At 52.1% G+C, this 11,935-nt stretch overlaps 1 protein-coding gene across 1 annotated transcript; it reads left to right on the forward strand.

Moving 5' to 3' along the window:
- The first annotated feature begins 539 nt into the window (after positions 1 to 539).
- Positions 540 to 2,596, forward strand: NEU2 (neuraminidase 2). The gene is made up of 2 exons (XM_040972470.1): positions 540 to 740; positions 1,661 to 2,596. The coding sequence occupies exons 1-2, from the start codon at positions 540 to 542 to the stop codon at positions 2,594 to 2,596; spliced, it is 1,137 nt and encodes a 378-aa protein (XP_040828404.1).
- Positions 2,597 to 11,935: the final 9,339 nt, after the last annotated feature.

Genomic DNA, 11,935 nt, shown 5'->3' on the forward strand with positions numbered 1-11,935 from the left:
CTTTCTCACGCCTGTGGGGACTCCTCCCAGCCCAGGCGAGATTGCCAGCAGCCTCTGTCACCACCACTGCTTGCCTCGGGATGGGAGGGAAACAGCTGGGCCTCAGCTCCTGGTATTTGGTGCAGCAGAGGCTTGAAAACCAGGCTTACCGCCAGCCTCAACCGAAAACAACTTTCTATGCCTACAGAGTTATAAAAAAAACCCTCACATGTCCTTCCAGGCAGCTGGAAGGTTACAGGATACCCTCAGCAAACCCTGCTGTCCCAGCTGGTTGGAGTAGCCTACTAACATGTGGGATTTGGCAAAAGCAGCTGGAAGTTATCACAAAGCTGTGGAAAGGGGATTCACTTACGGAATGCCTCATGGGCTGAGCCTGGCCAGTTCCACAGGGAGGCACCTGCAGTCTCCAGGAAGGGACAGACAGGCCAGCCAACCATGGCTGAGCCCACGGAGTAGGGGTGCAGGTGCTCTGTCCTGGTGGACGGTCCCCGCTCTGTATCAGGTGTGGCTACAACTGACTCGTCTTCCCTTCCAGCCTCATGGCCACCTGCCCCGTTCTGCAGAGGCACACCCTGTTCCAGTCGGGACACTATGTCTACAGAATCCCCGCTCTGCTCTGCCTGCCCCGGCAGAAGACGCTGCTGGCCTTTGTGGAGCAGCGGAGCAGCAAGAAAGACGAGCATGCCGAACTCATCGTCCTGTGCTGTGGCAACTACGATACGTGCCCCCATCAGGTCGAGGTGAGGCAGGGTGGGGCGTGCTGCAATGGCTCCTGGGGGGCAGCTGCAGCACATGCTTGCAGAGCCAGAGGGTGGGTTGTCGCCATCCCTCAGTGGCTGAGGCATGGCGGATCGAGAGGACAGACAGGTTGAAGATGGGACTGGCAAGGGATGGGGTTAGAAGGTGCCTCTGGGCGAACGCTCCCTTAGGATCACCGCCCTGGCCCATCTGCACCTGCCTGATCCAAAGGACTTTAGCCATTACTTTCACAACTTTGTGGCTGCTACTGCACTGTTGTTCAAAACAGGCCCTTTGAAGCAGATGGACCTGGTCCAAGTCCTGGTTCACTGCTTACCCGAAGGGTGGACTTGGGGACTCATCCTCTCTCTCCAAGCCTGTCCATTTTCACATGGACAGGGGCGGGGCAGGGGCATGGGTGAGACACAGAAAATCAGGCTGGCACGGTGCCCATTGTGCTGAGCTGTGGAACAGATGACACCAAATTGGGGATGGTGGGAGCTCCACACGGACCACTGGGGCCCTAGGAGAGTGTGGCGTGTGCAAGAAGGAAGGCAGCCGGTATATGGTGTCTGGCACTGTTCAGGCTGCCGCAGCGTGGAGCAGGGCATCGCTCCCCAAGTACAGTGAGCTGGAGGGGGCTAGGGAGAGACGCAGTCAGGAGGAAACTTGGAATGTCTGTGGCCAGGTCTTTGCTGCATCAGGGCCCTGTGTGGGAGCTGTGTGAATGTAAAGGGCTAGAAAAGCAGGGACAGAGCCACACCAGCAAAGAGCAGGTGGCCTTGGGGGAAGCAAGCGGCTCCTTGTTCCCAGGGAGCCGCAGTGGGGAGGCCTGGAGCGGTGCAGCGCGCATAGCTCCAATCCAGTTGCCTTTTGGGGCAGCCCCAAAGCTGCATGTCTCTTGTTCTCTCCTCCCACACAGTGGCATGCACAGGAAGTGGTGTCCCATGCACAGCTGGTGGGCCACCGGTCTATGAACCCCTGTCCGCTGTATGACGAGCACACAGGAATTCTCTTCCTCTTCTTCATCGCCGTTCCTGGGCAGGTGTCAGAGAACCATCAGCTCCACAGCCGGGTCAATGCCACTCGGCTGTGCTACATCACCAGCCCTGACCTCGGGAAGACCTGGAGCTCTGTCACTGACCTCACCGGCTCTGTCATCGGCCGGGCCCACCAGGAGTGGGCCACCTTTGCGGTGGGCCCTGGGCACTCCCTGCAGCTCCAGGACGGCAGCCTGGTGGTGCCTGCCTATGCGTACCGGAACCTGTCCCCCAACCAGAAGCCCACCCCGTATGCCTTCTGTTTCTTCAGCCGCAACCATGGGCTCAAGTGGGAGATGGGGAACTTTGTGGCCCCGAATACGCTGGAGTGTCAGGTGGCAGAAGTTGTGGCTCAGGGGCAGGGGCTGTTGTATCTGAATGCCAGGAGTCCCCATGGGGCCAGGGTCCAGGCCCAGAGTGCCAACGGTGGGCTGGATTTCCAGGAGGCTCAGGCTGTGAGGAAGCTGGTGGAGCCGCCGCATGGCTGTCACGGGAGTGTGGTCAGCTTCCCCCGTCCCACAGCAGGCCCGGGCTCTTCGGAGCAGTGGCTGCTCTACACGCACCCCACTGATCCCCAGCACAGGCTCAACCTAGGCGCCTACCTCAACCAGCAACCGCCTGAGCCTGGCGCCTGGTCGCAGCCCGCTCTGCTGGCTCAGGGCATCAGCGCCTACTCAGATCTGCAGAGCATGGGACCTGGGCCTGATGGGTCGCCCCTCTTTGGGTGCTTGTATGAGTCCGGGGATTATGAGGAGGTCATATTCCTGCTGTTTACCCTGAAGCAGGTCTTCCCTGCCACTCTGTCTGGGTCCCAGTGAGCCTGCAGCGAGTGCCCAGGCCTCCCTGCCCGCCTGCCTCCCCATGGTCCTGGGTGGGAAGCAGCTGGGGAGAGAGGCGCCAGGACAGGGTGGGGGCACCAGGGTGTGTGCATGCATGTCATGCATCTGTGTGTCTTTGTCCATGCGTGTATCCCTGTTTTGTCTATGTGTGTCTACTTCATGCTTCAAGTTGTGTCCACGCGTGTCTGTGTATCTTCGTGGGGAGTGAAGCAGCGGATGGAAGATCTCTGTCCTTTTGTAACTCTGTTTCTCAAATAAACACAATAAAAAGAAAGCAGCGACATAGACTATCTCTGAAGCCTTCCTAATGCTAGGGAGGTACAATGAAGAGAATGGAAGGAGAAGTCGTGGCTTGCGACATTTGTAATGCCTACCTCTGACAAAGGACTGTATTGAACATAACTCAAGGAGCTCCAGCAAATTAGTAAGAAAAACAGTCTGATAAAATGGGTGAGACCTTGAACAGGACCTTCACACAGCAGGGAATCTTAACGGCTTCTAAACACACCCAAAACGCTCAACACTGAAAGTCATCAGGGAAATGTAAGTGAAAACCACAAGATACTTTTTCACTAGATGACTAAATTGATCTACTGTATGACCCAGCTCCCCTACTCCTGGGAATATATCCAAATGAAGTGACATCAGCAAATGAGAAAGTGACCTTCAACCTCATATTTATAACAGTGCAGACGTGGAAACAACTCAGATGCCCGTCAAAAAAGGACTGGACAAAGAAACGGTGGTACATCTACTCTGTGGAATAACATTCAGCCATTAGGAACAATGGGATTCTACAGTTTTGTCCCAACTGGAGTCCAGTATGTTCAGTGAAGTGAGCCAATCTAGTATGTTCTCTCTGATATTAGACAACCTTCATGCAAAATACATAACAAATAGCTATAGAGGCAATCAATTATACACATACATTCTCATACATGAACTGTGTAAGGAAGACTGGGAAGTGAAGACATGTTGCAGTATGCGTCTTTCTTCCTAGATAAAAGGGGGACTTCTAGCAAAACAGTTAAATACCCCTGACAATAGGATACTAGATTTTCTGCCTTTGCCTTTACCCATAATGCCATGAGACACTTAAGTAGTAGAATGTTAAGCTAGTAATTGTTACTAAAGGACTATACCATGGGGACTATAGTAACTAACGGACTATACTATAATATGAGGAAAAGGGTAGGAGGGGAAAAGAGGAGGGGGAGAAGGGGTGGGTAAGGGTTAATTCCTTATAGGCACAAAACTGTATCATGGAACATAATAATAACAATATAAGTTTAAAAAATAAAAAAGAAAAGAGAACAGATCAAGATGCCTGATGCAAAGATCCTTAACAAAATGTTAGCAAGTAGAGAGGGAGGGAGAGGAGGGAGGGAGGAAGAGGAGGGGGAGGAAGAGGAAGGGGAGGGACAGGGGCTGGGGTAGCTAGGCACAAAGGCACCCAACAACATCTGTGAGGGCTGGACAGTTGAGTTGGTTAGATGGAACTAGGCTTCAATGCCCATTGACATGTGTGAGAGCTGAATGGGATGTGGGACAGACTGGACTAGTCTGTTGCACATAAGGGCAAGCATGGGAACCAGGATCTGGGGTGGGGCCTGGTGGGGGTTATTGTGGTTCGCACCGATTAGGCTGCAGCTCCCACTGGTTTATGTGAGGGCCGAGCATGTGCTGGGAAGAACCAGGCTGGACTGCAACACCCATTGGTTCCAGTGGAAGACAGGGCTGGAAACAGAACTGACCCAGCAATTGCAACCACCAGTTGATTGGGGAGATGGACTGTGCCGGGCCCTGTACTTGCTGGTACATACAAGAATCTGGTCTGGGAACACCTCAGACAAAGTTTCTTAGGGGATCCCCTCAATTGAACTGCTGGACTCAGAACCCTAGCCATAAAAATACAGAGGACAGAACAAGTCAATCAACTACTTCAGCTCTATGTTGGCATTAAAAAACTGGGCAAATGGAGACTCTATGATGGACTATGTCAATCAGTGGATTCTTCAACAACTTTATCATGATTGGAGTGGCGAGACTGGCAGCAATTCATAACTGTTGAACTATCAAAACCACTTAAGCAAGAGCCTCGGAGCACACCCCACATCAGGGCCTGGGATGGGTGGGAGACTGGGTGGGGCTTCTCCCTTAAAATCCCCCTTTACCTCAGATACATGAAGGAAACAATATGGAAATAATACTCTTATCCATTTTCCTGTAGCCTGTGAACTTTTTTTTTTACCCTAATTAACTATGTAAAGATTGTCAGGAATGTAATAAAAAATGGAAAAAAAAGAGAAGTTCCTGGTTCCTGGCTTCAGATCAGATCAGCTCTGCTTGCTGTGGCCATTAAGGAGTGAACCAATGGATGAAAGATCTCTCTCTCTCTTGCTCTGTCTCCTTCTTTCTCTGTAACTCTGTCTTTCAAATAAAAATAAATAAGCCTTAAAAAAGATTTCCGTGAATTACTGTGCATACACTATGTCTCAAGGAAAACAGGTTGAAGTGAATGGCACATTTGTTAGTTTCACTCTTCAAAAACAATTCAGAGTTTTGGAATGAGATTTTTCAAGGAAATTTTTATTTGGGGATAATTTTGCATTTACAAAACAGTTGCCAAGATAGAACAGAGTGCTCCCCGGCTGCCCGCTCCCGCCCCCCAGGTTCACCTCCTATGTCACCTGCAGGCCATGACCAGGGGGGCAGGGCTGCCCATTGCACGCCAGACTTCTGTGACTCCAATGCCTTCTCACCAGCATCTGCTATCTGTTCCAGGAGCTCAGCTAGGAGATAGTTAGTGAAACAGAATTTTTCTGGAAAGAGTTTGTGTCCTTCGAGGCACAGATCCATACACGATTCCTGCTTGTTTCCCCTCCTCCACATCCCCTTAACAAGCAAGCATGGTGTTTGTGTGTGTGTGTGTGTGTGTGTGTTTACATGTGTGATCATCCCATGTCCATTGCCAGATCCAAGTGGGTTCAGGAAGCCTGGGCCTCCCCAAAAGCTCCCTTTGATGCAAGCTGGGGAGAACAGGAGCCCTGGCTGTGTCCCTCCCTCAGTTCCTGGCCAGAGGCGAGTATGGGTGGCAGCTCTGGCCGAGGCTGGGGTCAGCTGTCCACCTGCCTGAGGGACCGGGACAGAAGGGTCCTGGATGTTGAGCAAATCCCAAGAAGACAGCGATTCTTGCGGAGTCCAGAGCGTGGGATAACTGGAGGTGCAGAGCCCACCTTGCACATCCTCGTGTGACCAGCAGAACTGGCATCTTGTTCCCTCTTGCCCGCAGGGGAGGCAGTGAGGCAGGCGCCCAGCACTGAGAATGCTGGCTGTACTCCGGGCAAGGCACTGGCTTCCACACACCATTTTTGTCTCTAGCAGAGTTTCAAAGGGACGAACACCAATGATGTGCAAGGAGAAGTCCCCAGAGTCTCACTCTTTCTGTCCATTTCTGCAGGAACATTTTTGCTTCTCCAGATCCTAGCATGCTGCAAAGTTAACCCAGGTTTGTGCTTCGTTCCTGTGTGACGTTAGATCGTGGGCAATTCTTGCAGATTCTTCCTTTGCAAAAAATGGGACGAAGAGATACACCCCATGCCGTGCTCAACCCTTTTTCCCCAGTGACAGAGTCTGAAGTCAGATGATTTTTTTTCTGTTATAAATAACTCCAAGATGAACATTTTCATGAGTAAATCTTGGTCTGTATCTTGCATTACTTTTATTTTAAAAAAGTATTTATGCATTTGAAAATCAAAGCAGAAGGGGGAGAGACAGAGAGATCTTCTACCTGCTGGTTCACTCTCCAAATAGCTTCGAAAGCCAGAGCTGGGCCAATCCGAAGCTGGGAGCCTGGAGCTTCCTCCAGGTGTTCCACATGGGTCAGGGGTTCAAGGACATGCACCACCCTATGCGGCCTTCCAGGCACATTAACAGGCAGCAGGATTAGAAGTGGAGGATCGAACTGTTGCCCATACAGAATGTTGACATGGTCTTACCATGCCATAGCACCAGGCCCCTTGCATAAATCAAATCCTCCAAGAAGAGTTACAAAGGTGAAGAGGAAAGTTTGGAATCTTTTAAAGGCATTGCTTGTTAGTGGAAAACACAGCTCCCAACTCTGAGGAACAATATCCTCAAAACGAATCCCATCTTCAGTTCCTTCCAAACACCTGACTCCTAGAAATGCCAGCCAGGTCACCTGATACAGTTTGTAACCTGAGTAAAAGACCAGAGGTAGCCGTATGTCAAGAACCTCCTAAAAGGTTCTAAACCCACAGAGGTCCCAAGGCCTCTGGGTATTGTCTGGCCTTGATGTGTTCATCCATTGAAGGTTGATGAGGAGGCTGGGAGGGAGCGTGAAGTGTGCCGGCCCTTGCCCCGCAGTGGTAGGATCCTGCTTCTTCCTCTCTTTTCCCTCTCATCTGAAGGGTGGGCTGAGCCTGAAAACCTCCCCAGCACACCCATCAGGAGTCGTGTACAATGCTGGGGGTCAAAACAGATTGAGGGGATGGCATAGGGCACAGTGGGCAAAGCCACTGTCTGCAGTGGCAGCAACCCAGATGGATACTAGCTCCAGACTCAGCCGCTCCACTTCTTACCCAGCTCCCTGGGAGAGCAGTGGTGGATGGCCCAAGTCCTTGGGCCCCTGCACACGTCTGGGTAGCTCCTGGCTCCCGGCTTCCATTGTGCCCAGCCCCGCTGATGGACACCATTTGGGGAGCGTACCGATGGGTGGAAGATCGCCCTCTCTCTTTTCCCTCCCAATCTCTAACACTACTTTTTAAAAATAAATCTTTAAAAACTTAAGACATGAGCTCTCCTTGTAGTCACCCTGCTTGTGAAGTGCTGTTCAAAGCCCACTTGCTCCTCAAAGCTGCGTCACGGGACAGGCTATGAGAGAAACAGAAACTGAGAGAGGGTGAGCCCCCTTGCCCATGACGTCACACATGGAAGGGGCCAGCCAGGGATCAGGTCAGGAGGCTCTCCTCTTTCTGGTGATGGGGGAGGAGTGAGACCGGACAAGCATCACAACGCAGGGCGAGAAGTCCCCTTGCAAGTCCCAGCATGTTCCTGAAGGACAGAGGCTTGGGCCACTGGGGAGTCACCAGTGGGTGTCTGTAGCATACAGGAAGGAAGGAATGCATGGAAGAGGCCAGCTTGGTCACAACAGAGCCCCGAGGGCATGCAGGAGAGTGAGAAAGACCAGCAGAACCTGCGGCCGGCTGGCAGCTTGCTCACTTGGAGATGTGACCCACTCAGGCGTACAGGTTAGTAAGGGGTTCCATTAGGTGTGCCGAGATCTGAGTCAGAGGTGCCAGTGAGTAAGGGACGGGGCGACCCTGGAAGAGGACAGGCTGGGGAAGGTCGAGGGACCTTGACACAGTCTGGGGACAAGGGCACAGTGGCAGCAGCGTTACAGCTCAGAGTGGATTCAAGGAGCCTGCTGATTCATTGGATGTGGGTGGGGAGCAGGATGCTGCCTGGCTTGGTTTGGTGGCAGCAATCTAGAGCAGTGGGCACATGGAGTCACAGGTGTGAGGAGTAGCTTGTCCAGCGGGGCTTGGCAACAGGGCTCAGACTGAGAACGCAGGGAGGGAGCTGCGGTTGGGCTCATTGCACGCCCCTGGGAGATGTCTGTGTCCCACCGAGGCAGGTGTCTGCTGCATTGGTCCACAGCAGGGCATTGTATCTTGCAGCTGTGCACTGAGGACCTGTTTATAGGGAGGATTTTTCCATTATCTTTCTGCTATGGAATAAACTTGAGCTTGGGTAGAGGACAAGGGGAAAGAGTAGGCAGAGAGGAGAGGGAGAAAGTGCAGTCACAGCCTGGCACGCCTTTGGCAATGTGAGAGCCTGGGAGCTGTGCTGCTGGCTGGCGAGGGAGGGGATCCACGCTGTGTGGGGGCAGGAGAGGCAGGATTTGGATTGTTGAGAGTTTCTGGAAGGGAACTGGCCTGGGCAGGTGCAGAGGAGAGAAGTAGCTCATTTCTGTCCTTACTCCTCCACCCCCAAGATCACAGCAAAACATCCAGAAGGTACGGGGAGGCCCTGCCTATCTCCTCCAGCCCCAGGAAGTCACTTGCAAATCAGGCTTGGCCCCTCTGATTCCTGCACCTGAGCTGATCAATGGCAGTAGCCCTTGGAGCAGCAGGGGCTCGCAGGATGGAGGCAGTGCAGTGCGCAGTCTCAGAGCCCAGCAGGCCAGGGTGGCCAGCAGATGACATTAGGTGAGCTGTGTGGGCAGTGCTCCTGGGCTCCATCCAACCTGCATGGAAATCTCAGATATGCCCTGGCCTGGCAGTGTGGGAGTTAGCCTCTCTGGTCTCAGCCTTCCTTTTAGTAAAATCGACCTGGTCCTGAGCTGGCCTGTGGGTTTGCCTCAGGGCCAGAAGAGCTGGTAAGCTGCAGAGGGCATGGCTAGCAGCTGCTGTTACAGTTCAGCAAACTTCATGGGCACTGTCATTCAATTCACAGCCATCCCCAGCTGGGCTCATTGGAGCCCCAGCTCCTCACATGGCTGTCTTCTGAGATGCAACAAGGTGGTGCTGGTAGTGGTTGGGTGGTTAGGAGACCACCAAGGTTCTGTGAGGCCTGAGGACACCAACACAGTGACATGGGGCTGCACAACCCTAGTCAGTCCCCGTACGGGCTGAGGCTGAGCTGCCAGCTCTCAGAAGCTTGTCTCCTAATTCCATTCTTCCCAGGAACTCTTTGAAGTCTCTTCATCTAGGGCGAGTCAGGAGGGTGGGATGGGGCAGGGAGAGGAGGCTGTGGGCAGTGCCAACAGGGAGGGGTTTGGCGTGTGGGTTAGCAGCAGGGCTGGCAGTGGAGGCAAAGAGGAAGAGGATTCAAAACTGAGGAGTGCCTGCCCAATCACATGGAAGAGTGGCTGCTGGCAGAGAACGCGTTTAGGAAGTGAGCTAACGGGCCCTGCCAAGAGAAGCTGCTGTGATTCATGCTGGAAAGTGCGGGAGGGCAGAACTGAGGCCAGAACAGAGGCCGGGCTGGCTCAGGGGCTGAAAGTCTGTAAACTCTAACTCTGGGGTCCAGAGACAGAGGAGGCGTGGCCACCATGGAAGTGGGGTTGGGACGTAGGGGGTGGCGGGAAGATCACGGATGTGCATCGCTTCATGCACAAGGCTGGGCTCAAGGCCAGGAAGACAGAAGCTGCGAAACATCCATCACACCAGTCCCTTCAGGACCAGCGCAGGAAGCTAACCAGGCGGTTCTTAGAAAAGGGATGTGTGGGAACTGGCACAAGGGCTCAGTGGCTAATTCCTCACCTTGCTTGCACCAGCATCCCATATGGGCCCTGATCCATGTGCTGGCAGCTCCACTTCCCATCCAGCTCCCTGCTTGTGGCCTGGGAGAGCAATAGAGGATGGCCCAAAGCCTTGAGACCCTGTGCCCACATGGGAGACCCTGAGAAAGGTCCTGGCTCCTGGCTTTGGATCAGTTGGGGAGTGAACCCGCAGATGGAAGATCTGTCTCTCCTTCTCTCTGTAAATCTGACTTTCCAATAAAAATAAATAGAATTTGTAAAGAAATCGTGCACACCTTCCCCTAACATTTCAAGACCTCCTGTAAGTGCAAGGGGACAGCTATTTCAGGCATTGCAAACTACATTTCTTTCTTTGAAAATCAAAGTGGTAGAGTGAGAGATCTTCCATCTGCTTTTTCATTTCCCAAATGCCCACAGCACCAGGCGTGGACCCCTTGAGCAGGGAACTCCCTCCCTGTCTGGCTCCTGGGTGGCCAGAACCCAATCACTTGGGTCAACAATCATTAGAAGCTTGGTCTGAAGCTCAGTGTAGCTGAGATTTGAACCAGACACTCTGCCATGGGGTGTAGGTGCTCCGAGGAGGGGCTTGTCTTGCTGAGCCACAGCACCTTCCCGCCCCGCCTCTTAAAATATTTAGTTTGAAAAAGAGACAAAGATCTTCCATCTGCTGGTTCAGCCCCTAAATCCTCGCAACACAACCAGGAATCAGGAACTCTTCCTGGGTGGGTCTCCCATGTGGATAAGGTGGCAGGAACCTGCTTGCTTGAGGTGCCACCTGCCGCCTTAGTGGGTATTCATTAACAAGAAACTGGATCGAAAGGGGACTGGCATCTAGGCAAACCCTCATGGGAGGCAGGTGTCCCAATGACATCTTAACCACCATGCCTCAACCTCAAGGCTTGCCATTTAAAGTTGCTTTTAAAGCATCAGTCATCAAGACCTATTTTTTAAAATTACTGATAACTTTTAAAAATGTATTATTTACTTTTACTTGAAAATGAGAGTTACAGAGTGAGAAGCAGAAAGACGCGCATGCATGAGAGAGAGAGAGAGAGAGAGAGAGAGAGATTTTCCATGCGCTGGTTCACTCCCCAAATGGCTGCAGTGACCAGAGCTAACCCAGCACCAAACTAGAAGCCAGGAGCTTCTTCTGGGTCTCCCACACAGGGGCCCAAGGCCTTAAGCCATCTTCTGCTATTTTCCAAAGTCTTTAACAGGGAGTTGGGTTAGAAGTGGAGCAGCTGGGACCAGAACTGGCACCCATATGGAATGCCAGCCCCACAAGTCTCATTAGGGATTTTCTTTCTTTTTAGCATTTATTTATTTATTTGAAAGGCAGAGTTAGAGAGACAGATGGAGAGAGATCTTTCATGTGCTGGTTCATTCCTCAAATGCCCAAACAGTTGGGGCTGAGCCAGTCTAATGCCAGGAGGCGGGGTTTCCTTCACATCTCCCATGCGGGTTCAGGGGCCCAAGCACTGGGTACACAGGTACATAGCAGGGAACTGGATCCGAAGCGGAGCAGCCAGGAGCACACCACAGTGCCAGCCCAAGTCCTGTTTTTGTTTTGTTTTGTTTTGTCCCCCACCCCCATTAAACCTGCTTTATTAACACTACTTTCTTAAAATGATACACTCGAATTTTCCCTTTGAGTTTAAGAAAAAACAAAATTTTTAAGATTTATTCATTTTTGGGCCAATACATTGGCTCAACTGGCTAATCTTCCACCTCCAAGCACCACCACATCCCATATGGGTGCTGATTTGTGTCTTGCTTTTCTTTTTTTTTTTTTTTTTAAGATTTAATTATTTGTATTGGAAAAGCAGATTTACAAAGAGAAGAGACAGAGAGGAAGATCTTCCATCTATTGGTTCACTCCCAAATGGCTGCAATAGCCACAGCTGAACTGATCTGAAACCAAGAGCCAGGAGCCTCTTATGGGTCTCCCACGCAGGTGCAGGGTCTCAAGGCTTTGGGCCATCCTTGACTGCTTTCCCAGGCCACAAGCATGGAGTTGAATGGGAAATGGAGCA

Source organism: Ochotona curzoniae, unplaced genomic scaffold (assembly GCF_017591425.1).
Source record: "Ochotona curzoniae isolate NIBS_2020 unplaced genomic scaffold, NIBS_Ocur_1.0 contig_2294, whole genome shotgun sequence".
In the NCBI taxonomy this organism is placed as follows: Eukaryota; Metazoa; Chordata; class Mammalia; order Lagomorpha; family Ochotonidae; genus Ochotona; species Ochotona curzoniae.